Source organism: Callorhinus ursinus, unplaced genomic scaffold, assembly GCF_003265705.2.
Source record: "Callorhinus ursinus isolate GAN/ISIS: 27379988/994484 unplaced genomic scaffold, GSC_fseal_2.0 scaffold63, whole genome shotgun sequence".
Lineage (NCBI taxonomy): Eukaryota > Metazoa > Chordata > Mammalia > Carnivora > Otariidae > Callorhinus > Callorhinus ursinus.
The window spans coordinates 151,337-178,252 of NW_027397125.1; the positions used below are offsets into that span (position 1 = coordinate 151,337).

A 26,916-nucleotide genomic window follows, 5' to 3' on the forward strand; every position below is an offset into this window, starting at 1 on the left:
CAAGGTACCGAGGGCTCCTGGAGGAGGTAAGTGTGTGAATGGATTTTTATTGGAAACACAAGTACTTCCCATTGAGAGGCGGGGGTGGGGGCGGGGGCAGGAGGAGGCTGGCAGGTGGGGTGCCCCGGCAGACCAGTCTCAGGCTGAAAGAGGCCTCCGAACAAAAGGCCTGCATGTCTTCCTGCTCATTCGCTCAGTGCCGTTCCCGCGGCTTTAAATCCCATGATTTAAATATCTTTAGGCAAAATCCATTTCCCCTTCAAGAGATGCTAATAAAATACTGGGGAAATATGCTTTAAAATACACAAGTATGAACCAAACCCAATTATAGAGCCTGTATTTAAAAATGTATAATTTTCACTGTATATGCGTGTGTATATTTTTTTTTACGTATCTATATTTAAGATACACACACATATGTCTTAGCTTCACTTGTTTCCTTGCCATGATACTCTTGCACATGGCAGTCAATAAACGGTTAAAGAATTAAACTGAACCTGAGTAATCTGAGCCCCAAAGTAAAATGTATGGTTCCTTACAAAAATATGCTTTTTGGGTAACAAAAATCCCTCTCCCTATAACCAAAAGGAATTCTATATAAAACTGTGAATAACCAGAAATACGAAGCTTATTTTTCTGTGGTTTCCTCTATTATCACATGTATGTACACAGACGTGAATACTATTTTGGAAGTTGGAAGGCCGCATCTGAGGAAGCACATTTTACTTTTTAATGAGACAAATCTGAAAAGTAAATGCAATCCGAAGAGCGTGTGAATGGCTAAGATGAAAAGGAAACAAAAACACCATACCTTCTGTTCACCCCAGATCTTATTAACCGTGTGTTTTCCTCGCCGAGAACTCGCGTCGTCAATGACGTCATCGTGCACCAGACTAGCAGTGTGGATCATTTCTGCAATCAAGGCTATGGAGCGCTGGCTTGCTTGCACGTCTCTAATTAACAGAAAGCAATGCTTTTTAACAGAGACGCCGCCTATAACCTTCTCAGCAATCATCTTGTGCAAACTGGACATCTGATCTAGGATAAAGAATTTTATTTCTCTAAGAGAAACTGTATAAACACTTTGGCTTCCCTACAGAGCCATTTCTATCATTTGGAGAACATTTTAAAAACGTGTGAGATACCTGGCCAAGATTCTGCTGTACACACAGCACATTCAGAATTTGTAGGACAACAAAAAAGGCTAAAATGGCCCAGAAGTCTGGCCGTCAGGCTGAAGAATCGACTTTATGCCCTGTAATCATGATCTTGGGCATCTTGGGCAGTTGGTCTAAGTCAGGTTAGGAGTTGGTTTCAGGGGAGCAATGGGGAGACAGGTTAAGGAGCAATGTGGAAAAGTGTACTGAAGAACCAACAGTCATTGTGTTTAAAGCTTTTAACGTTGTGTTAAATGAAATGTTTAGGAAGAAGACCTCAAGAACCAAGATAGAATTTTGGCCAAAACTGTCTTCCAGTCCACGTTTAACCTTTGCATTAGAAATTGAAACTTGGGCGCCCGGGTGGCTCAGTCATTAAGTGTCTGCCTTCGGCTCAGGTCATGATCCCAGGGTCCTGGGATCGAGCCCCGCATTGGGCTCCCTGCTCCGCGGGAAGCCTGCTTCTCCCTCTCCCACTCCCCCTGCTTGTGTTCCCTCTCTCGCTGTGTCTGTCAGATAAATAAATAAAATCTTAAAAAAAAAAGAAGAAAAAAAAAAAAAGAGATTGAAACTTCTTGGGGCACCTGGGTGGCTCAGTCGGTTCAGTGTCTTCCTTCGGCTCATGATCCCGGGGTCCTGGGACCAAGCCCCACACTGGGCTCCTTACTCAGCGGGGAGCCTGCTTCTCCCTCTGCCTGTCCTTGCGCTCACTCTCTCTGACAAATACATAAATAAAATCTTTAAAAAAAAGAAAACTGAAACTTCTCTTTTCAACTATAATACAATATTCGGGATAAGAACTCTTAAGAAGATATATGGGTGTGAGGTTTACGGCTTTTAAAAGAAAATGTGCCCCAGTTCGTTTTTAATCATCATCATTATCACCATCATCATCTATGGGCATTTTTATTTTTTTTTAAAGATTTTATTTATTCAACAGAGAGAGAGAGGGAACACAAGCAGGGGGAGTGGGAGAGGGAGAAGCAGGCCTCCTGCCAAGCAGGGAGCCCGATGCGGGGCTCAATCCCAGGACCCCGGGATCATGACCTGAGCCTAAGGCAGATGCTTAACGACTGACCCACCCAGTTGCCCCTCTATGGGCATTTTTAAAAACTAAATTTGGAGAAAATCAAATTGGGGAAATAACCAATGGAATTTTCTCACCCGAATACACAGGCCTGACTTAAACAAACACATGCCCACCAAATGTTTCACTTATTCCAATGGCTTACTTTTCAAATATCATCACGCTATGTCTTAGAGGGGAGAAAGTCAGAAGGATGTTGAAATAGGACTTTTTCTTAAAAAAAAAAATCTAGTCTGAATGTCTACAAAAGATAGTGCTCATTCTAATTCCTCACATCTTGCAGAAAGCAATGAAAAATGAAGTGCAAGTACATAAAAGACGCTGGTATTTAACTAGACACTAAATCAGCCTGGAGAATGTCTTCTGATCTTGCTTTAAATATAATTTTAAAATACGGTGCTTTGCCGGCAACTTTGCTCCACTAAGATTTCAGAATGAAACTTCAGAACCTTCCAACTTCTTTTGGCCCAGAATCACTTGTGAAGTGCTGCCCATTATTTATTAATCTGTCACAATTGTGACAGTTCTAAATCCTTCCAGATCACACCACTTTCTTCCGAGGCGGGAGAAGTAAAGCGGTAGACGGCAGGGACGAATTCTAACGCCATGCCAGGGTATGAGAAGATGAACGCTCCCAGGGCTTCTATAAGGGCTTCTGAAGCCCTTGGTGAGACACTCACAGACCCCACACCAGGAGGCTTGGATCTCAAATATCTTTCAGGTGAATGTGTTGGACCCTATCTTACTTGAGCTCAAATGCACAGGAAAATGTAGACGCTTACAGGCGTTTCATATAAAGGCTACCGTTCAGGATATCTTCTCAATGGCGTTTTGGTCTAATACAACTGCCTGGTGGTGAGTAGCAGAACTTACCTTACAGCAGCTGTGAGGGCCCCTAACGGTTCTCATGCTTTCCTAACAGGTGGACCCCACCTCTATTATCACTAATACGTCAGCAGACAGGGGCTCCTGCCTGGAGGTTGCCGGGAAATGGCAGCGCTCACTGAGACACTGGAATTTTTATGATTTGAGGATATTAGAACAAAGACAAAAATTTCTTCAAGTATTTTGAAATTTCAGAGACCAGATGTACACAGAAAGGCCATTTCACATGGCCAAATTACTGACTGGTGCAACTGGGACTCTTGCTCAGCACATTACTTGGCACCGTGACATAGCCCCTACGTGGGATAAACATCGCCTTTTAGATGCCTTCTAACTGTATCTGATGTCCTTCTTCCCACACAACTAAGCTTTAATGTGTGTCGCCTTCTACTGGGAAAAACTGCCACTGCTTTTCCACAGCACAGCGTAATGGCTGGAACCAAAATTTACGTATTACAGAACACTCTCACACTGTCTTTAAGATGAGATCTCCAAAGTGCCAAACTGAGTCCTGCCTTCAAAAAGCTGGGCACCATTTCCACTTCCTACTGGGAGAGCTGACACACTTTCCTGGCTCCTGCCAGAGGTGCTAAGAAAAGCCAGACTAGCAAGACAGCATGAGAAACGGAGGCCGTTGGCTTGAAAGTTGGCTGTGTCCCCTGTACTTCACACCTGCACGAGTCTGGGATGATTCGGCAGCCCCAGGACATTTGTTTCTTCCCCTTCGTTAGACTTACCACAAAATTTTTATAATGGAGTATTTCAAGCACAGACAAAAATAGGTGGAACAAGATAATGACATGCCCCACCCCCACTACTCTTTACCCAGCTGACATGCAATGTAAGTAAAATGCTGGTTTTCCCTTATACACACTAACACATAATGTGAAGTCTTTTTTTTTAAGATTTTATTTATTTTATTAATTTTTAGGGGTCGAGCAGGGGGAGCAGAGGGAGAGGAAGAGGGAGAGAAGCAGACTCCCCGCTGAGTGGGGAGCCCAACAACATGGGGCTCAACCCCACGACCCTGATATCCTGACCTGAGCCGAAATCAAGAGTCAGATGCTTAACCGACTGAGTCACCCAGGCGCCTCTACATAATGTGAAGTCTTAAATTACACGTAAAACCCCCCAGTGTGGGAAAATTGTCTCTAAACAGAAATTCAAACCTTGTCAATCGATTACTTGGGTTTGGAACAAACGAGGGAAGCAAATTTAAATAGTAAATGTGGCTTCACTTTAACAGCAGAGACACAGAAGTTTCTATTCTCAAATCTATAGAGGTTGTGTAAAGAACAGAACTCTCAAGTGGTATACAGAAGGCTCTATTTCTATTTCAAAATGTTCTTTTTGTCTCTTCTAACAATTCTAAAATTAAGTGTTTCACTTTGTTTGTTAGGACTTTGACAAGCTCAGTGTTTCTTAGACATATATTCCCTGTCCGTCATGTCAGAATCTGATGACGGGGCCCAGGAATCTGCATTTGTAAAAAGCATGCCAGGTGATTCTGATGCACAAAGTTTGGGAAATGCCGTTCTTTCAAGTGGCGGTATTCATTTGATTTACCCTAAGCCACCAACGGGAGCTTTCCTCCAGAAGGGTTTTGGTACTGACTCAGCCTTTGCTGATCCACTGCTGCACCGCCTCTAAATTGTGGGCAAATGAAACAAGACGGCACCCTCCTACTCTGAACATGACCTGAACCCTGGCGGGGCCCGTTCAAAGGTCTCACGGTATTGACGCCCCAAGTCTCTTTGCAGCCCAGGAGCAGAATGGCTCACCTGCTCACCTGTACAATCTTGGGAGGGTGACCTCTCTTCCCTTTTACACTCCGCATCCTTATGTGTTTTAAAGGACATGACTGAACACTTTATCAGTGTGGTACTGAAGAAACTCCCTACTTAAAATGCAAGTAAAGTCCTTCTCTTTCTCCATCAAATGCTTCAGGATGTAAACCACATTTCCTAGTTGTCACCTGATAAAAGTACACACATTCAAGTTTTCAGTATGGTGAACAACAGATCCATCTAGACACAAATCAGATTTTATCTTTACCCGTCACTGAACTGACTTGCTGCAAGTTGGGGTCCTTCACCTATTGAGACTGTGGAGTGTGTTCTGCTTGGCCCTCTGGCCTGCTCCGGTCAAGGCTGCTCGCCACAGAAGAGGCCCCTCCAGGGGGAGAGAGAAGCCGTCCAGGCCCCTCCCCCCGCTGACGTGATACAATGTAACGTAGTTTCTGGTAGTTTCTCGTGGCTGCGGTGACACATTACCACAGACTCAGTGGTTTAAATCAGCAGAAACTCTCTCACGCAGTTCGGCGGCAGGAACTCCAAACAGTTCCTCCGAGCTGAAATCAAGGTGTCGGCAAAGCTGTGCTCCGCCCAGAGGGGCAGCCCTCCATCCCTTCCAGCCGTGGGCAGCTGTCTGCAGGCTTTGGCCTCTGGCCACCGGACTCCAACCTTTAAGACCGGCATCTTCCATATCTCTCTGCTCCACCTTCACACCTTCACGCTACCTGCTCTTCTGTGTGCGCCAACCTCCCTCTACCCCCCTCTCAGAGGGAGACATGGGGCTGCATTTAAGGCTCACGCGATCATTCAGGATCATCTCCCCATTCCGAGAGCCTTTACTTCCATCAGTTCTGCAAAGACCCTTTTGTGCTATATAACATCACACAGGCTCCAAGGATGAGGATGTGGATGCCTTGGGTGGGGCCGTTCTTCAGCCTAATGGTTTCTTACCTTCACTAGCCTCTTGCTGGGGCTCAAATGTTTCCTTATCAGTGATCCAATTCTTGAAATACCTGCTTTTACTCCACCTAAGATCTCCTCTGTCCTCATTATTGATACTACATTGAAGTGTCTCACCTTCCACAGTGGTGGAGTGGGACCGAAGGGGTTCCTGACCATCTCTCACTCTCTACTTCTCCTTTGGCCTCATGTTTCTGTTTCCTGGCTTCTGTCTCTGGCCTCTGCAATCTCGTTCCCTTTTCCTGTGTTCCTGATGGCATGTTGAGGATGCGACTGGCACGAACACCAAAGTTGCCTTCCATCTGAGGTACAGCAGGGTGCAGGAGGGATGCCTGTGAGCTCAAAGTTGCTTAGCAGGTCACTATCCTTGGTTACCGGCTATTCACCTTCCGGAACCCAAACACGCTTACCAGGCTCAGAGTGGCGTCTGTTTTTCTTGGTTGAGAATGGTGGTTTCAAGCCTGATCGTTTAAGTGTCAGAATTCAGGAGCAGTTCTAACATCAAGAGAAAAGAACTGACATCCAAGAGTAGCAGCTCCTGATATTTTAGATTTATCTCTGGATAGAACAGATGCCTACAAAGCTGCATCACACATGATGCGGGGTTCATGCTACTGTTTATTTTCTTGCCACTGAAGACACACTGCAGAAGTTTCAGGATCTGTGGCTGTGTGGAGAGCAGCTTACCATACTGATGTCTTACCAGGCTGGCTCTGCACATGGCTTTCTCCATAGGAGCTGGGTGCTAGAGAATAACACATTGTGGGTTTTTTTTTTTCAAATTGGGCACAGCGAATGAAAGTGTGGTTGATTCCTTCAGTGATGACATCATCCTCCTTACGCTTGAGCTAGACCTCACCAATGAAACTGATGGCCACCTGGTGATCAAAATCTCCTCTGCCTCAGTTGGTGTCCTTTATTATAGACTATAGTTCAAGATCCCTTTTTTAAAAAATTTTTCTGTTGCTTTTTATTAATTCCTGTTAACAGTCCATTTTATAACAACACATTCAACATTTCTGAGCACCTTATGCACTGCTGCTTTCACATATTTATCTTTTTAAAGCAGTATTTGCAAATGTCAAAAATTCCCTACCATATATAATTGAAAGCTGGCTAGAGGATGGACAATATGGCCACAAACTTTTAGACAGCTGGTATTTTCGTTAAGCTGAAGAAACACTTTTTTGTAAAGACTAAATCTAACCCCAGTTCAGAATCCGAACAACCAGCAAGTACGACTACAAACTTTTCACAAGACGAGGCCATAAAGACTTGTGGTTATCTTCATAAGCCAGCGGACGCCTACACACGCTAATCAGTATCTTTAAAACCCTTATGAAAAATGAAAGTAAATTAAATGATGCCAACAGCTAACCCTGGTCTGCCTGGAAGCCTGCAGGCTCCTGCTTTAAAGCCAGCTACAAGACTCAGGTCCCAGTGCTTTGATTCGCTCAATAAATTCTTCCTGAGCACCTCTCCATGTGTGTCAGTCAAGAAGAGATTCTTGGCCTCATGGAATTTAGTTTCCTAGCTGATGCAGAGAAACTACAGGCCATTACAACAGGGGTTTTCAAGCTGACGAGGAGCAGGGTGGCTAGCCCAACTCCCCTCCCTGCCCCAGCTCCATCCCCTCCATGCCCCAGACCACTCACCATCACTAGCTGAGAAACCACTTAAGCCAACCTGCCACAGGATAACACACGTGAACAGGAGGGAGACAACAGTATCTCATGGCCCCACTAAACCGTGACATCCTCTCTCAAGTTGAGTCTGTTCGATGCCTTGGAGGCTCCCAACTGTGTCAAGCTGTCCCTTAATATGGCACGGCCACTCCAGAAACAAAAGCACATTCAGATGCGTAGCTCTGATTACCCAAACAGATGATATTCAAGTATCATTTCTTTTTAAACAAAACTCATTATTACGAAAATTTGAAAGATCCAACAATCATATTCTTGAAACAATTCTTAATCAAACATCTGATGTTTTTATTTGCAAATCAGTAAATAATATGTGTATACTAAACCTAAAAATTTAGACAATCAAGACAACATCTGTAATGCACAGGCACTGGAATGAAATTACTTGTAGATCTGAATGTTTTGTAAATAGCATAATCACTGCATAATATACCCTGAATACACACACAGTGTTTATAATCTCATTTTTACTAACAACTCTCTTCAGAAAGATTCTTAGTTCTAGTTGATTATAAAGCCCAAAATTAATAAAGCTTTACGCACTTCGGAGGACCAGTCTCTGGTGAAGGTGCTAATCTGTATAGCCATGTTTCCTACTCTCATATGCCTATGTGGATAAGTCGCATGTATGTGTGGTTTTGTTTTAAAGTTTAATACAATGTACTGCTAGTAACTGACACACAGATTTGCTCTGCAAAATTATATCCCTCAGTTCTATTCTGAACTTACAGTCCAGTTGATTTTATTGTCCTTACTTGAGGACATAAAACTGTCATACATGGGAGAAAAAAACTGGGACCTTAAATCAAAGTGGTTATTTTTATTCCTTTGCTTAGATTCTGATTTAAATATAAATCGAGATGTGAATATATGTAGTTTGAGAGATACTTCAGAATTCTATTCTGACCCCATCTTTCTGGAAGGAAAATGATGTATCGTTTCTGGACAATTTAGCAAGAAGTGATGATATTCCCAGCTAGTTTAAAAACAATCCTTTTGTTTACTGAATTTCTGGATTAGTCTGTGAGTTCACCAATTTCTAAAACTGGCCTTAAGCAAAGGTCTGAAACCTAGGTAACTACCAGGGGCCATGCAATGTAGCCCAAGAAGGCACTTTAAAATGTCTCAGAATGGTTTTCCAATTTAGGGAAAACAACAGATTGTACTAAATCCCTGAAATTAGGTGTGAAAAAGGGCCTGGTATGCAGGTTAGACCCCCTGGAACAATTCCACATTGTCCTAGGAGGCCTTAAAATAGTTTTGTCTTATGGGTAAGTGGTGGCTTTCTCAAAGACTTCTCAAATGACACCATTACCACCTATCTCTTACTAGACCAAAGGGGTAGAGAATGAGAAGGGCATTTTTACTTACATAGCACCAAATACAACTACCAATTTCTTTTTCATCTGGAAAGAGTATTTTAAGAGGCTCTGAAAGAGCAGAGAAACTAAGAATTAGAAGGTTTAAAAGTATCTAAAATTTAAATATTAAATCTTTTATACAAACTCTCCTTACATTAAAGAACATATATTTAAATGTCTTCTATATTTTTAAATCAGATACTTCTCTAAAATGTAAGAAAGTGGAAATTATTTAAAATACGAGAGGTTGGGATGCCTGGGTGCCTCAGTCGTTTAAGTGCCTGCCTTCGGCTCAGGTCATGATCCCAGGGTCCTGGAATTGAGTCGCACATCGGGCTCCCTGCTCAGCAGGGAGTCTGCTTCTCCCTCTGCCTCTGCCGCTCCCCTTGCTTGTGCTCTCTCTCTCACACAAATAAATAAAATCTTTAAAAAAATAAAATATGAGAGGTATAGGTAAAGGGTGAACTATATATCCATTTTAATTTTAACCCAATTTAATTACATGAAAACTCAAATATAAAATACAGACATAAGTGAAATTCTTCTAAAAGGAAGTAAATATTTACTATTCCCCCTCCCAAAGTAGGTAAATTACACTACAGAGAACAAATCTACAGGGACTGAGATATTTTCTCGCTTTGTTATATGTAAAAAAAATTTCATGTTGTGTAAATTTTTAGAGTTATATAGTTGAAATCTAGACTTCTACTTTTATAGATGTGTCCACTAGGGGAAATAAGTGAGCACAATCATTTGAATTGGTTGTCTACATACTGGACAGGGCTTATTCCTTTTCTTTAGCTTTTTTGCATATGTAAAGCATGCCACAAGATGTCCTGTTTTGCCATGAACAATGCTACTGTTTTAGGTCCACCTTGGCAAATCACACAGGGTTCAGTGGCATTAAGAAGAAAACTAGAGGGGGGCAACCTGGGTGGCTCAGTCGTTAAGCGTCTGCCTTTGGCTCAGGTCGTGATCCTGGGGTCCTGGGTCGAGCCCCACATCGGGCTCCTTGCTCAGCAGGAAGCCTGCTTCTCCCTCTCCCACTCCCCCTACTTGTGTTCCTGTGTTCGCTGTGTCTCTCTTTGTCAAATAAATAAATAGAATCTTTAAAAAAAAAAGAAAAGAAAAGAAAAGAAAACTAGAGGGGTGCCTGGGTGGCTCAGTCGGTTGAGTGTCCAACTCTCGATTTCGGCTCAGGTCATGATCTCATGGGTCGTGAGATCAAGCCCTGTGTTGGGCTCCACGGTCAGTGGGGAGTCTGCCCGAGATTCTCTCTCTCTCCCTCTCCCTCTGCCCCTCCCTCCCTCTAAAAAAAAAGGAGAAAGCTAGATTCTACTTTTTTTTTTTTTTGGCTTTTGTTTTGCTTTGTGTTTTTATTTTGTTTTGACTTCTTGGCTGCTATAAATGGGGCTACTAGAAGTTGATGGCTGAGAACAGTCCTTACTTTTTTGGGATTAGGAGACTTGTGTGATTTTATCACCATTTTCCTCAGCACAGGACTCTCTGGAATCATCCCCTGTAGGTGTTTGTTTGTTTGTTTGTTTGTTTGTTTTTTAACAATCAGAGACCTCAAAGCTGCCTTCTCCTTGTGTTGAGTTTTCTAGTTTGGCTTTTGTAGGCATTTTCCCTTCATCTTTCCTTTATCTTCAGGAAGCCAATTCTCACGAAGGGCCCAACATCTGCTGCAATGAGGTAGAAGGGGATGATTCATTTCACTGCATGAAGCACGGTTCTAACAGTCAGCTAAGGAAATTTCAGGATCTTCTTCAAATGCATCTCTATCACTCTCCCCTGCCTGATGCAGTTCCTCGGTATTCATCATCGTCTGCATCTGACAGTTCTCGTCCATCTTCCTCAAGGCTACAATCTTCTGCATGGAGAGACTCAACTTCAAAGTCTACACTAATCTGATTTGAAACTGAATCCTGATCCAACTGATCGCCTTGATATTCACTTACACCAGCACCCAGATCCGGGTTTGACGGGAGTCCCTGTTGATTCACTTCTATCGCTTCTTTCACAGGGTACTTCCCTTGTTACACACAGAGCAAGGCTTTCATCAAAGGAAAGGGAAATACTATCAGATCTATGATGCTGTCGTTCACCAGGTGATTCATCTGAATGTTCTTCTGCCTCACTCCCTGCTCTCCTTCTGGAAGAGGTACGTGGTGGAGGCACCAGATCTGAAGGTGAAGGTTTCTCTTCCTGTAGCTCTTGCCAGGGTCTTTTTGATCACTCCCACCTTCCAGATGACACCTATTTTCACTCACACATGTGCCTGACTCGGATGGTTCATGCTGGGTGTCCACTACCAAGTTTCTGTAGAACCCTGTATCTATTTTCTTGTGCCCTTTCACAGAGCAGCCTGGCACTCCTAACAAGTCCCCTGCAAGATCCCTGGGGCCACACACAATATGTTGTTGCTTCTCATCATGTAATCATGTAGTTAGACTGGCCAAGAGAAAACAGAACTTCTTTCCCAGGAGGATCAGTATGGCGTAGCACGTATCTCTAGTGCAGTACTTAACCTTGGATCTGTGGATGCCCAAGGAGTCCGCTTTCATAAGCTAAGTGTCTTTTTGTGCAAGGGCAGAGTTTAATAACCTTAAAAGCAATGACTGTGGTCTCACCAGGGTCTGAGGTGCTTACGGAACCAGCAGTAGACGCAGACGTGTCGGTACTGCACGACTGCCCAGCTCAGGGTAGCACAGTGCTCTACCTTGGTGATCACGGGTACCTAGCTTGACGTTGGTGATCACAGGTACGTAGCTCGACGTTGGTGATCACGGGTACCTAGCTCGATGCTGGTGATCACGGGTACCTAGCTCGACGCTGGTGATCACGGGTACCTAGCTCGACGCTGGTGATCACGGGTACCTAGCTCGACGTTGGTGATCACAGGTATCTAGCTCTACTCACCAGTGAATACAGCTGCTCCTCACCAAATGGGGGTTTTCTGCATCCCTAGCAGGGGGAGCGGGGACCCTCAAGGCTCCCCAGTTCCCTCCACTGGGCATGGGGAAACGCGACGTCCTGGACCTCGGCGACCATTCCACTCACAGGGCCCAGGCCACTGGGACGCTAGAATGCGCCAGGTCCAGAGAAGGAGGCTCCTGGCAGTGAGAGCGGCAGGACCTCAGTCAAGAGGGGTTAAGGCTGTCCCTCAGGCTCCAGTTCTTGCTCCACTTGCCCTCCAGCCGCAGAAGGGGCGCAGCCGGCCGAGGGGAGGCTGATGCGGGCCCCTGTTGCCCTCAAGATCCATTTCAGTAACGAGTACAGATACATCGAAAGGGCCATCTCCTAGGTTAAAAGCAAAAACGTTTCTTTGGGCACCAACTTTCCCGCCTATGTCATAAATTGCTACGGTAGTGGCTGGCTCAGTGATTTGGAACACACAGAAACGAGGAATGGCTCCACATTCATGAATGGCCTGATCTCAGGAATCATTTAAGTGAGATGGTGCTGTAATGACTATTTCGTTACCGTTTTCCGAGGGTAGGCTTTTGTAATTTCCTTTGTCTGTGTCAGAATCATAAAAGTTGCCTCCTCTGCATGTAGGATTTTTATCACACTAGGACCCTTGATATCATCACTAATATGAAAACGGCATCTTAAAATCTGTGCCATCTGATCAAACGTCTGGCTCTGGTAACTGGACCAGTGGGATTCAGTGCCACTTGGCGACTTGCATAATGAAGACCAATACAATGTGAGCAATCCTGTTACCCCAATCACTGACAGCGACAGCCGCCTCCAGAGCAGGAAGACTTCCACAAAGGAACGACTGGGGCCAAGATCGAGGACAAGAGGCGGTCCCCTTGATGCAGCTGCTGAGCAGGGGGTTTGGCTTGTTGGAGAAAGATCAGACACTACAGCTGTGCTGCGTTCAGTGAGGAGAGCAATTTTACAGACATCTATTTATCTAAAGCTCATTTTTGATGTCGATTCTTTGATAAAGTAAGTCCTGCCCTACAGTTAGTTTGCTGAACTCTGGTGCACACTAGGTTCTCTGGGAAGCAGACTCCGAAGTTTGAAGTGCCTGTCTCGGGAGTGCCCTTGGGATCAAAAGCCATGTGAGGGAGAGAAGGAAACAGGACTGGGTAGAGGGAGAAGTTTCTGTGATGCAGGCCCATCCATAGTGTGCGCTGGAGCCAGAATGGCCCTTCATCTCTCAGTGCCCCCATCTGGGCCGGCTCTGGTGAAAGGATTTGCTGCAGCGGACGCGATCCTCGAAGAGGCTCAGAACTGAAGGTTCTCTGCCAACGAGACCCGGTCCAGCACTGAGTCCTTCACTGCAGGAGGATCCAGGCAGCGCATTTCAGAACCACCGCAGCTGTTTTCTGGACCTTTCAAGTCTGAGTCTTTTTGTTTGTGCATTCCTACTTTACCTGCCCAGGTACTGTGTTATCAGGATACAGACAGGAAATATAAAGATTGAGTGTTAGGCTCTTCGGGGCCATATTGCCTTTGGAGAATATATTATGAGCTTCTGATATCCCTCCCCAGAAAAATGCAAATACACAAAAAATTCCGCATACAATTCTAAGGGACTCACAGACCCCATAACTGTCATGGACCTCAGGTTAAGAAGTCCTAGCAATCTGGCAAGGAAGAGTTAATGGACCACTGAAAAGTTTACTGAGGAAAGAAGGAAAATCAATAAAAGGTAGTTCCCCACCTCGCTATTTCTTAGGTGTCTGTTCTATTCGGTTTTCCAAAATCCCTTCTAGGATTATTATTGACCTATGTAATAGACATTCACAAACAAGAAGATGATGCCTGATAAGCTGCACAGAAGCCGTTAAACTTTGATTGTCAGACGATAAAGCAGGGATCTCTCAATTGCGCCATCACCAGCGAGCAAGCGGATGAAGGACTGGAATGGGTTCTGGTGCCCCCAGGGCTGGGGGATGCCTCTGGTGGCACTGGCTGGAACCAGAGGCTCTGTGAGGTCCTGCCCCTGAATCTATAGCTCCTTTTTGTCCATACTGTTCTAAGTCTTTCTCACCAAGCAAAACCGGAAATGGCCCAGGTCTCCAGAAGCTCCCCCCGCCCTGTCCCCACGCCCCTCTTGCTGTAAGAGGCACGGAAGTAACAGCTAGATATTTAGCCAATGAAGAGCCTGATTTAAAAGGGCTCTTAGGAAGCAAGTATTCTCAAGAAGCGAGGGCTTGGGGAGTGGTACTGTGGGATACTACTCCACTCGCATGCATGCCACCATCGCAGTTCTGCCTCTGTACCGTGCCTTGCCGAGCCCTGCTCCCATCACTTCTGGGAGAATGAGGCTGCCGCTAAAAGATCCCGGAGAGGGCAGTGTTCAGCTTACTTTTCATTTTATTCAAGTAAATTCTACCCCCAACATGGGGCTCGAAATCACAACCCCAAAGTCAAGAGTCACATGCTCTACTGAGCCAGTCAGGTGCCCTTGAATGCATTTTTTTTTTTAAGCTTTATTTACTTATTTGAGAGAGGGGGAGAGCGAGCAGGGGAGGGGCAGACGGAGAGGGAGAGAGAGAATCTGAAGCCGACTCCCTGCCGAGCTCAGAGCCTGATGGGCTCGATCCTGTGACCTGAGATCATGACCTGAGCCGAAATCAAGAGCTGGACGCTCAACTGACTGAGCCACCCAGGTGCCCCTGAACTTACTTTTTAAACTAGCAATGCCTTTGTTGTGTTATATTCTCCCATGTTTTCTGCAACCAAGTTTATTCAGTTTCAGCAAGGCAAACTGAAAAAACTTGCAACCACGGGGATAACAATGGAGAGGATTTAAAGCAATGCAGGATGTTTTCCTTCCCATGTCACCTCTGACGGTAATGAACTGTATTAGACATTAATCCGAGAAATTAAAAATAAAAACACACACTCTCTCTAGACCAGTGGTTCTCAACCAGGGATGATTTTGCTCCCCAGGGGACATCTGGCAATGTCTGGAGACATTTTTGGTTGTCATCAACTTGGCGGGGGGTGCTACTGGCATCTGGGGGGGCGCTACTGGCATCTGGGGGGGCAGAGGCCAGAGACGCTGCAGAGCATCTGTGATACACAGGACAGCCCCCACACAAAGAATTATCTGGCCCAAAACATCAAGGCCGAGAACCCTGCTCTAGATCGTGTGAGATGTATCTCAAATTTGGTTCATTTCTGCGGTTCTGCCTCCCAGGTGAAGTGGACGTGGTCCCGAGGATGGTCCACAGCCAGAGATCCCACTGGCTGTTCCAAGTGCACTGCGAGCACTGTGAGCACTTGGTGGGTCTTGGTGGGGGTCGGGCGGGAGGCACCCTGAGCTGGTGGGACGTGCTGGGGCAGGGGGCACAGCAGCAGGGAAGAAAAGGCTGAGGGGAGCAGCTGCTAAGAGGCGACCTCCGACACTCCCTGAGGCATTCCCGGAAGTGTGCTCCCCTAAGAAGAGGGAACATAACGCAAACGGTCCGCACTAGGGAGAGGTAGCCCACATTATGGTGGACTGGAACTTCCGTCAGCAGATCAGACCATGTAAAAAGAACAGCTATGAAGACAGTCCAGCAACGTGGGCAAGAGAGAAAACAGGGTGAGTAAAGAATCATAGATACATATAGAATGACTGAGAACAAGAAGAGAGGACAAGAGGGAGCGGAGATGGCTGCATAAGGCAAGGGGTCAATCTTTTTTTTATAAGATTTCCTTTAATACGGTTGTTTTAATATTTAAAAATTTTATACGTATTCAAAACACGGAAGTTGAGGACCAACAGTCAAAATTGCCTTCTTCTCCAAAGATTTTTCTTTGGCAAATTTCCGAAGGTCACAGGAAGGCAGACCCTCACGGCGCAGGCATGCAGCTCAGAACTTTATAACTATTAACCTTTGGACTAATGGCCCCGTGTATATAATGATTACATGTATGTACACACCCTGCTCTTCTTTACTTCTGAGGGAGAAAACTAACTTTGGCTTTTAAAATTCTTTTCAAAATGGTTACTTGCAGCTGAGGTTGTTCTTCTAGGACATTAAAAAGTGTGGAAAGGGAAGATGCCCAGACCAGGTGACTTTGGGGACTCAAAGCCAGAAACTACTCACCACAAAGTGAATTCTAAGATAAATGCTACCACTTCATCCGGGAACTAAATGGCAAGCTTGGTAAGGAAGACCTGCCAAATATCAAAACAACAGAGGAGTGAAAGTAAATAACTCACCGGGAATTATTATGATGAATATTACACGCCCGGGCCATTAGCACCACGATAACTGGTCGAAAGGCTTTTCCTTTTCCATCAAAGTAGTATTCAGACATTTCCTTAAGTTCGGTTGTAGATATGAGTAGTTCCTGAAATAAAGTTTCTCTGTGTCAATATGGCATCATGATAGCAAAAAAGGCAACAGGATTTCTTTTACAAAACTTTGATTTGATTTCAGTGTACTCGCTTGTACTCTGTATACTCACTTCACTTGAGAAATTCAACACTCGATTGGAAGAGGTTCCAACACTGTAAGGCCGCCCTATAGCTGGGCCACACGTGATGTCTGGCCGCCCGAGTGGCCAAAGGGCTAGGGTGAGCCCAAAGACTCCAACAGACTCCAGGGAGGAGGAGGAAAGCAGTCGGTGGCCCAGGGACCAGAGAGGAACAGGGGCTGGTAGCCACTTGGGAGATGGAGGGGAGAGGACAAAGAAGGGGAGCATGGGAGCCAATGAAGCAGGAGTTAAGGGGGTGACTGGGGTATGGAGGCAAAGCCATGTATCAGGAACAGGAAGGGGGATGGTGGCCGGGAGGAAGCAGGGATCAGTAAGCCTGGCTCAGCCAGATGTGTCAGAAGTTCACAGAGGAAGTTGAAGACATGGTTTGCCTGATTGTGAGGAACTTAGAACTGAGCTGGGGAGATACATTTTTTAAAAATATAAAATGTTCAGAGTGGTAACTTGAGCAATGACATAATTAAATGCAGTAAATTTTTCAAGATTATTTATTTATTTATTTGAGAGAGAGAGAGAGAGAGAGAGCACGCACAAGAAGAGCGAGGGAGAAGCAGGCTCCCCGCGGAGCAGGGAGCCCGACGCGGGACTCGACCCCAGGACCCCAGGATCATGACCTGAGCCGAAGGCACATGCTTAACCGACCGAGCCACGCAGGCACCCCTAAAAGCAGTAAATTAAATTAAATGCAGTAAAAGTTCAGAGAAGGGAGAAATCAGTGTGGGCTAGAAAACCAAATATTTACTGGAGGATAGAAGCTTCGACCTGGAATTAAAGAACAAGTAGGGTTTGGATTCATGAAGAGGGGGAGCCTTCTAGCTGATGGACTTGTGTGTTGTATGCGCCTCTGAAGGACTTGCTAGAATGAATCACAGCTTATGTCCCAGAGCAACGGGGGCTAAGAACGGCCCCTGAGGACCCTCAGCCAGGCTCAGGGGAACATGCTCCGGCGGTGCCAGTGTTTAACTCACCAAAATATCAACCTCAGTGCCAAGCATAGTAATAAATGCAGAGGTCACAAAGAAAAATAAGACCGTCCCGGCCTTTGAGGAGCTCCGTCTGCATGGGGGGAAGGAACGCAGTAACTGCGGTACGCAGCGGGACAGACGCTGGCCCTGAGGTAAGTGTGGCTTCCCCGGGAGCACAAAGACCGGCATGCAGACGGGCGCAGGCAGGCTTGTAAACGGCGACCCAGCAGGCGCCCAGGCACTCATGAATCAAGTTTGCGACGGCACTGGACGTATCTGAAAACCTGCACCGTCTGTTCACAATTCTCAGAAACCAACATTACTTCCCAGCACGTTCAAACCGAGCTTACCTTTCTAATGTCCTCATACAGACCGTTCAAGTGTCTCCAACCGAGTTTGAAGGGGTCAGTGTATTTCTCCCCACTCTGTGTTTTGCTACAACAGCACACCGCCAGCGTCGTGTGATGGAACCTGGGACAAGCACAAACGCACACAAGGTTAAGTGAGTTTTATTAAGTGAGATAATTTTGTTTTTTAGTAAGAATTATATATACTTCTACTTGCTGGAAATTAAGCACAAATCCAAAATGGTCATTATAATTTAGAAAAACACACAGAATTCCGTTCTTGCTCAACAATACAGCAATAGTTTATTTTTATACCCAGGACCTTGAGAACCCACAAAATCAAAGACTAAGCTGGTTTACGGTGTTCTGGGTTTAAATGTTATTACATTCCCATTTTTTAAAAAGGCAGCGGTCACACAGAGCAGATATTGTGGCACTTAGTTAACCAAAATATTCAATTTGTTGGACTAGCCCACCACAATTCAGAATAGAAATTTACTGGCAATATGGCTAATAATTTTAGCAGTTATAACACAGATCATAAACTTACCGTGACATACTATACCTATGTGGAAAAGCAGATGTTAAACTCTTCACAAGATTAAAATAGGACATCTATAAAATAAAAGTATTAACAAATCTGTAAGAATATTTATGAAAAATGTGTTTATAATGCCAGATACATAAAAACATTCATAATAATCATAGAATTCATAATAAATATCATCTTTATCTTTCTTTATAATCTTTATCTTTTAGTTGTCCCTTTGTAGGTAGATTGCAAACTTCAGGAAGATAATAAAAAATTTCCTTATTACAAAAGCAACATTTATCATTACAGAAAATATAAGGAAGGGCGCCTGGGTGGCTCAGTCGGTTAAGCGTCTGCCTTCAGCTCAGGTCATGATCCCGGGGTCCTGGGATCGAGTCCCGCATCAGGCTCCCTGCTCGGTGGGGAGCCTGCTTCTCCCTCTCCCTCTGCCTGCCACTCTGTCTACTTGTGCTCTCTCTGTCAAATAAATAAATAAAATCTAAAAAAATTTAAAAAATTTAAAAATTTAAAAATTTAAAAAAAGAAAAACATAAGGAAAAAAACCACATCTGTAATCTATCCTTTTCTCCAAAGGCTAGTTTCCATATTCCTATCTAGCTTTCCAGACCTGAAAAGGTAGTTTTTAAAACAATTTCCTTCCACTTAACTAAGATTAGTCAGAGAATAGTAAAGATCAGTGTTATTTACATCCTTTTACATTCTTAAACGAGTTGAAAACAAAGAGTAATCAAGCTCCCCCAAGCATCAGAACAGAGAGTGAAAAGGAAGAAGATTTCAATGTTGACGAATGATTTTACATTATACATGAACACTACCTATTTTAAATTATTTTTCCTAAACATACTTGGAAAAAGCTACTTCTTGATCAGCAATATTAAAAAACAAGCAAGCTCAGTGGCATGTTTTGAGAATATTAGAGATCAAGAACAACAGAAGTGGGGCACCTGGGTGGCTCAGTTGGTTAAGTGACTGTCTTCGGCTCAGGTCATGATCCTGGAGTCCCGGGATCGAGTCCCACATCGGGCTCCCTGCTCGGCAGGGAGTCTGCTTCTCCCTCTGACCCTCTTCCCTCTTGTGCTCTCTATCTCTCATTCTCTCTCTCTCTCTCAAATAAATAAAATCTTAAAAAAAAAAAAAAGAACAACAGAAGATCACTGAAAGATTCAGAGGTGGTGGAGAGAAATACTAGTTCCAAAGATTATTGAGGACTACCATGGGCCAGGAAATGTGACAGGCACTGTGGCCCAAAGATACAGACCACCAGTCTTAAAGAATGCAGGGACATAGTCATTTCAAAAATTACTAACTTATGGGGCCCCTGGCTGGCTCAGTCCGTGAAGCATGTGACTCTAGATCTCAGGGATCATGAGTTGGAGCCTGACCTTGGGCATAGAGGTTACTTAAAAAAAAAAATCACTGATTTACTAATTTAATGTGGTAAGGGCTCTGTATTTGAAGAAGGGTTTTTTTTTTTTAAGATTTTATTTATTTGTCAGAGAAAGAGAGAGAGAGTGCAAGAGAGTGCGCATGCAGGGGGGAGCAGGAAGAGGGAGAAGCGGGCTCCCTGCTGAGCAGAGAGCCCGTTGGGGGCTGGGGGACTCATGGGGCTGGGGGACTTGATCCCAGGACCCTGGGATCATGAACTGAGCCAAAGTCAGCCAACCAACTGAGCCACCCAGATGGCCCTGAAGAAAGTGTTTTGACAAAAAGGATGAATTTAACACAAGAAAAATAAAACGAATCCACTCTATTTGTAATAAAGTCTTACAACATGCTTTTACGCTATTTGACCCTCACAAACTACTTGTTTTTATACAGCTGGGGAACTTGAAATTCAGAAAAGTCAAGTCTGAAAACTGATATACAGATACATTGACAATACATCAAAAGAAAAATGTAAGGGGGGCACCTAGGTGGCTCAGTTGGTTGAGGGTCTGAATCTTGATTACAGCTCAGGTCATGATATCAGGGTTGTGGGATAGAGCCTCTGTGCTCAGCGCAGAGTCTACTTGGGATTCATTCTCTCCCTCTCCCTCTGCCCCTCCCCTTGCTCAGGCACATGCAGACACTCTAAGTAAATAAATAAAATCTTTTAAAAATAAAACAAAAGAAAAAAGCAGTTACAAAACCATACATGTTCTGTGATCCCACTAAAAACTTACACATACATACATGCACAAATAAAATCACAGAGAATAGGGTTTAAAAGCATATAAACTAGGGTATTAAAAGTAGTTATTTATTTTTTAACAAATAGGTTTTGTTTTATTCATTTTTTGGTTTCTATTTTCTGATTCTCTAGTGAACACATATTGCTTTAGACATATTAAAATGAGAGTAAAGGTTGACTTTGCCAGGCAGGCAGTGGCCAAGGAAGACTGGCTGACTTCTAGGCTTTCCACCATAGCATTATATATTCATTAAACCAGTAAGAACATTTATAATGTCCCAAGAAAGCCAGGTGATAATCCTCTCTTTTAATTTTACCATTATATGACATTTAGCCTCCTTCTTCCAGCTTCATGGGTAATTAGTTCATATGAATTCAGTAATTCATTGTAGTAGTTAGTTTGAGACCTAACCTCTAGCCTGGGGTAAAGAGTTAAAATTACATAGCTAAGGTAGTTCTACCCTATGACCCAGCAATTGCACTACTAGGCATTTATCCAAAGGATACAAAAATTGTGATTTGAAGGGGCACATGCACCCTAATGTTTATAGCAGCAATGTCCACAATAGCCAAAATATGGAAAGAGCCCAGATGTCCATCAACAGATGAATGGATACTTAAATAGAATATACACACACACCAGAATATTACTCAGCCATCAAAAAGAAATCTTGCCATTTGCATCAACATGGATGAACTATAATGTATTATGTTAAGTGAAATAAGTCAGTCAGAGAAAGACAAATACCATATGATTTCACTCATATGTGGAATTTAAGAAACATAACAGATGAATACGCGGGAAGGGAAGGAAAACTAAAATAAGATGAAAAGGAAGGCAAACCATAAGAGACTCTTACTATAGGAAACAAACTGAGGGTTGCTGGAGGGAAGTTGGGTGGGAAGATGGGGTAACCAGGTGATGGGGTAACTGGGTGATGGGCATTAAGGAGGCCACTTCATGTAATGAGCACTGGGTGTTATATGCAACTGATGAGCCAGTAAATGCTACCCCTGAAACTAATAATACACTATATGTAAACTAAATTGAATTGATTTTAATTTTTTTTAAAGATTTTATTTATCTGACAGAGAGATACACAGCGAGAGGGGAACACAGCAGGGGGAGTGGGAGAGGGAGAAGCAGGCTTCCCGCGGAGCAGGGAGCCCGATGTGGGGCTCGATCAGGACCTGAGCCAAAGGCAGACGCTTAACTGACTGAGCCACCCAGGCGCCCCCATGAATTTACTTAAAAAAAAAAAAAAATGCTGAGTAAGAATCAAAAACTGACAAGTGATTTGGCAGTAACAGATGCACACCGGTTTCTGTCCTATTGCAGGATTTGTTAATGCTACCACAGGTGAAGTTGGGAGAATGTACATATATCAGGAAACAGAGCTGCGTCTGAGGGCAGACGTGGCTTTTATCATTGTTGCTCTTTGTTAGGATTATCAGGGCTTAAGAGACTTGAAGTAACCAAAGACACATGCCTGAGGTAGACACCAGAAGGCCAATGTCTTCATTTATAGTGAAAATAGTGATGACACATGAATCAGCAATATATGGCATTGGCATCATCAGTGTAGTACCACCCTGTGGTCCTGAAAGCAGACATGGAAAACACTGAACACATTCTCTCCAGGAAAGCACCCTTTCTGTGGCTGGAAAAGTTGTTCAGTGGGCACGTCATCAAAAAAAAAAAAAAAAAAAAAAAAAAAGGAGTGTCAGGACTGTATCAAAATAAAAAGCTTCTGTACAGCAAACAATCAACAAAATGAAAAGATAACCTACTGACCAGAAGATCTTTACGGATCATATATAAGGGGTTAGTAGCCAAAATATATAAAGAACTCATACAACTCAACACCAAAAAAACAGATAATCCAATTAAAAATGGGCAGAAGACATGAACAGACATTTCTCCAAAGACATACAGATGGTCAACAGACACATGAAAAGATGCTCAACCTCACTAATCATTACAGAAATGCAAATTAAAATCAGAACGAGATATCACCTCACATCTGTCAGAATGGCTAAAATCAAAACCACAAGAAGCAAGTGCTGAGGATGTGGAGAAAAAGGAATACTCGTTTACTGTTGGAATGCAAACTGATGCAGCCTGTGGAAAATAGTATGGAGTTTCCTCAAAATAATTAAACAGAATTACCATATGATCCAGTAATTCCACCAGTGGGTATTTACCCAGAAAGTACGAGAACACGAATTTGAAAAGATATATGCACCCCTATGTTTATTGCAGTGTTATTTACAATAGCTAAAATATCGAAGTAACTCAAGTTTCCATTGATAGGTAAATGGATAAAGAAGATGTGGTATATATACAATAGGATATTACTCATCTATTAAAAGAATGAAACCTTGCCATTTGCAACAACACGGATGGAGCGAGAGTATAACACTAACTGAAATGAGTCATGAAGAGAAATGATTTCACTCACATGTGGAATTTAAAAAACAAATGAACATAGAAAAAAGAGACAAACCAGAAGACAGGTTCTTAACTAGAGAACAAACTGATGGTTACCAGAGGGGAGGTCCGTGGGGGAAACAGGTGAAGGGGATCAAGAGTACACTTATCCCTATGGAATTTTCAAATCAGTACATTGCCCACCTGAAACTAACATAATACTGTGCATTAATTATACTGGAATGTATTTATTTTTTAAAAGATTTTATTTATTTATTTGAGACAGAGAAGGAGAGAGCATGCGTGAGCGAGCACAAGCAGGGGGAGCAGCAGAGGGAGAAGCAGGCTTCCTGCCGAGCAAGAAGCCCGATGCGGGGCTCGATCCCAGGACTCTGGGATCATGACCTGAGCAGAAGGCAGGCGCTTAACGACCGAGCCACCCAGGTGCCCCTATACTGGAATTTAAATACATTTTAAAAAAGGAGTGTCAAAAAAGTATCCAGTGCTATTAGATGGAGGGTGCAAACATCTCTCCAAATAATGCCTTCATCTGTGATGCTAGAAATATTGAAGTCTGGTTAGAACAGTACTGAAATGGATCCCAGCAAAGTCCTGAGACTCTTCGCCCATATTCTCTTTTTACTAGCTGTTTGCTGGCCCTGCTGCTATTCTCTCTCCAGGTGCCTGTTCTGGATAAGTTGTGATATGTATCCACCTTGGTACAAAGTATACATTTATAAAAGCTACATATTTCATATAGGTAACTGATGTTTGAGGAATACATGGGAATATGAAGTGTCCCAAAGCCAACTGAAATAGAAGAGTCCTAAATTCAATAAACTTAAAACAAAACAAAACAAAACAAAGCAAAAAACCCTGAGTCTTGTGGATGAAAGGGGAACACATCATAATTGCTATGTGACTGGAGAAGTCTCTAAAAAGGACAGTGAATCTACAGATTTTGCTCAATTATCCCAAACAGTGCTACCCTATAGCACTTTGAGAATCAATCACTACAAAGTGCAGTTAAGACTTATGGAGCCAGGGCGCCTGGGTGGCTCAGATGGTTAAGCGTCTGCCTTCGGCTCAGGTCATGATCCCAGAGTCCTGGGATCGAGTCCCGCATCGGGCTCCCTGCTCCTTGGGAGCCTGCTTCTCCCTCTGCTTCTCTCTCTCTCCCTCTGTCTCTCATGAATAAATAAATAAAAATCTTAAAAAAAAATTAAAAAAAGACTAATGGAGCCACAGAACATGTCACTTTACAGAGGCTAAACTGGCCGGAAAGGGAGAAAAATGAGGTCGGGCCCAAGAGCTGTACAGGAGAGAGTCAAGTAGTCACGGTTAGTGCTGAGATTCTGACTCAACTCAAGAAGTCACATCAAAGTTCAATGTTTCTCTACTTGTGACATCCTCAGGCCTTTTCTTCCAGTGCCCTCCCACCCCGTCCGGGTTGGGTCTCCCGGGGAAGCAACTACTGTACGACAGAGACAGAAATGCGGTGCACCCAGGGCATTAGCCCTACATACTCTCCACAAACCGCCTATTCCGAGCCCACCTGGATCTCAAGGGGCACCTTTTGCTCTAAAATCCTAATTAAGACCTGTCCTCCTGAAGCCCTGGCTGAAATCCGAAAGGAAACGGGTGCAGTCGGGTCTCCAGGCTTCACTGGCTCCCTACCCCAGGAGACAACCTGACTACCCCGCCGCCCCCCCCCCCCCTCCCCCCAAGGCCTGGCTCCTCACCTGAGCTCCCTCCCCAGGCCCCGAGGCGTCCGGGTCCCCGGGACCACGTTCTGCAGTCTCGCGCCGGGCACCCCTGCTTCAGGCAGAGACGCCCGGCGCCCACCGCTCCACGTCCCCCGGCGGGGCTCGGGTCCCGGCGCCCAGCCAGCCCGGGGTCCCCCCGCAGCGCAGCCCCGCGGCCCCCAGCCCCGACGCACGTGCCGCTAGCTCCCATTCATTTCTGCCGCGCCGCTGTCATTGGCGCCGTGACCTCTGCGCCCGGCCGCCGCGCGCGCCTCGGGGCCTCACCTGAGCGCCCGCGTCTGCAGCCGAGGGCGTCCGGGGCGGTCCCGCGCGGCCGGGGGAGCCGGGCCCGGGGCTCCGGGCCGCCGGCCTCCAGGAGCAGCAGCGCCGCCAGGGCCACCCGCCTGAGGCCATGGTCAGAGTCTGAAAGCCGCGGCGGGGCGCTGGCTCCGCCTGTGGCCCGGCGGTCCGCCTCCCGGGACCCGGAGCCGGAAACTTGGCACAGGAAGAGCTTGGGCCCCACGCGGGCCGCCGCTTCCCGCTTCTCCCGGGGCTGGCGCCGGAAGGCGCGCTCCCGGGACGGCCGCGTGGAACCTCGGGCGCTCGCCCCCTCGCCTGCCCCGAGCTCCCGGGAGCCGCCCGTCGCCCCGCTGCCGGCTCCAGTACCGGGAGCGACCAAGCGGGACCTTCTGCCTGGGCGAGCCGTCTCTCCCGAGCCCCTGCCCGCCGCTCCGGGGAGCCAGGAGCTCCAGCGGTCATAGCAAAAATGGACCTTTGGGAGAGCGGCCGGTAACAAGAACTGCCACCGCGCCCAGACCTCCAGTCGGCAGCTCTTCTGTTCTGCGTGTTTAGGCAGAGAGATGACTCAAAGAATTGGGCTCCTGTTTTGCTGCCGAACCCGGGGGCTCCGCTGTCCGCCGCTGTTTCTCTTGGGCGTGACCTGCCACGCCGTTGTCCGCTGCTCCTTGCTCCCTGGCCTGGAAGGAAGTGCCCGCCTTTGGCATCTTTCCAGTAACGTGTCGCACCACGAGCTGGGCTTTTGTGAGACAGAAGCTAAATTAGCCTTGTCTCTCGACTTTTGGACTCTGTCCTCCGAAAACCTTAAAGGTACATCGTGGCATAGTTTGGCAGTCTTGCTCATATCTAGATGGGAGTCCCACTCGTGGGTGTACTTAGCTGTGTGAAATTGTTTAGTATTTGGTAATGTTGGACATATTTGCCAGCCTTGGGGATACTGGAATTATGTACAGGATTAGTACCTGACGTGGGTTAGAAAGACCTCTCCTTGGTTCTATGGCCAGATATACTCTTCTCATGGTAATGAGAAAGCGTACTTATAACAGCAGTCCGTGGTGCACACAAACAGAGCCAGGGAGAGAAAGTGTAGGCGTTAGGGATACAGAAATGAAAGAAGCTTCATCTGTCCTCAAAAAATTCACCTTTATGAGGAAATAGACCAGCAAATAGGCAACTACAATTCTCTAAAATTTTTGTCTGTTCTTTTGAACCATGCTTTTTGCATTTAAAAAGTGAAAGTACCCGTGGTATAGCTGGGCACATTATTTTTATATTTATCTTCAAAGTGTTGTTTTTTTACGGAATAAGAGCATAGAATAAGGTTGGCTAAAATAAGCCAAGTTTAGGATTTTTTCCCCAATCTTGAGGAATATGATGTAAAAAAAAATGTCAGGCGCTTTACAAATAAAGGTTGTTAGTACACATCTGTGGCTTGATACAGGCTTGTATATTAAGAAATACGCCACAGCTAGACTTTGCCATGGTAAAGTGTAGCAATAAGCACTTGTATTTACAATAATCCTACAACTTAGGTATTATCATTTGCCCCTTTTCACAGATAGGGACACAGGAGGATTTGCATGTCTTGCCAAGCTCACAGTTGGCAGATACGGCTCTATCTACCAGGCCATTTTCATTTAGAGATAGTTTTCCCTGATTAAAACAAAACACCTCGCTCTTAAAAAGATGGAATTTATGCAAGGCTAAGTAGGGAAAGCAGATAAACTTTGTGAAGGTTTCCAAAATTATAGTATAGCTACACCTTTGATGAGCTATATAACCTACCAATAGGTTGCAGAATACATGCATCCCGGGACGGTCGCGCCGAACCTCGGGCGCTCGCCCCCTCGCCTACCCCGAGCTCGCGGGAGCCGCCCGTCGCCCCGCTGCCGGCTCCGGTACCGGGAGCGACCAAGCGGGACCTTCTGTCTGGGCGAGCCGTCTCTCCCGAGCCAAAGAGGCCAAGCCTGTGTCTAGGAAGTTAAAACCATTGAGCTGTGCAAGTAA

At 45.1% G+C, this 26,916-nt stretch overlaps 2 protein-coding genes and 1 pseudogene across 11 annotated transcripts in view; 1 reads left to right on the forward strand and 2 right to left on the reverse strand.

Annotated features, from left to right (window-relative positions):
* Positions 1-25,371, reverse strand: part of PDSS1 (decaprenyl diphosphate synthase subunit 1) — a 44,397-nt gene extending 19,026 nt beyond the window's left edge. For 3 of the 5 annotated variants that reach the window (XR_012376069.1, XR_012376068.1, XM_073885571.1), the window contains exons 1-5: positions 24,898-25,159; positions 18,264-18,328; positions 17,717-17,837; positions 16,124-16,254; positions 812-953 (exon numbers count right to left, since the gene is read on the reverse strand). Coding sequence is in view for 3 of the 5 variants with exons in the window: in XM_073885571.1 (XP_073741672.1) it covers positions 812-953; positions 16,124-16,254; positions 17,717-17,837; positions 18,264-18,328; positions 24,898-25,026 (588 nt within the window). In the remaining 2 variants the exon portion in view is untranslated. Of the gene's footprint in view, positions 1-811; positions 954-16,123; positions 16,255-17,716; positions 17,838-18,263; positions 18,329-24,897 lie in introns of all 5 variants that reach the window. The other 2 variants (XM_025891990.2, XM_073885570.1) reach the window with 2 other exon arrangements.
* On the reverse strand, positions 9,711-12,049 carry LOC141371262 (E3 ubiquitin-protein ligase Mdm2 pseudogene; annotated as a pseudogene).
* A 101-nt stretch (positions 25,372-25,472) lies between the features above and the next one.
* LOC112839119 (protein adenylyltransferase SelO-like) overlaps positions 25,473-26,916 on the forward strand; it is a 32,483-nt gene continuing 31,039 nt past the window's right edge. For all 6 annotated transcript variants that reach the window (XM_025891994.2, XM_025891997.2, XM_073885568.1 and 3 more), the window contains exon 1: positions 25,473-25,719. In XM_025891994.2, the coding sequence (XP_025747779.1) occupies positions 25,473-25,719 (247 nt within the window). The remainder of the gene's footprint in view (positions 25,720-26,916) is intronic.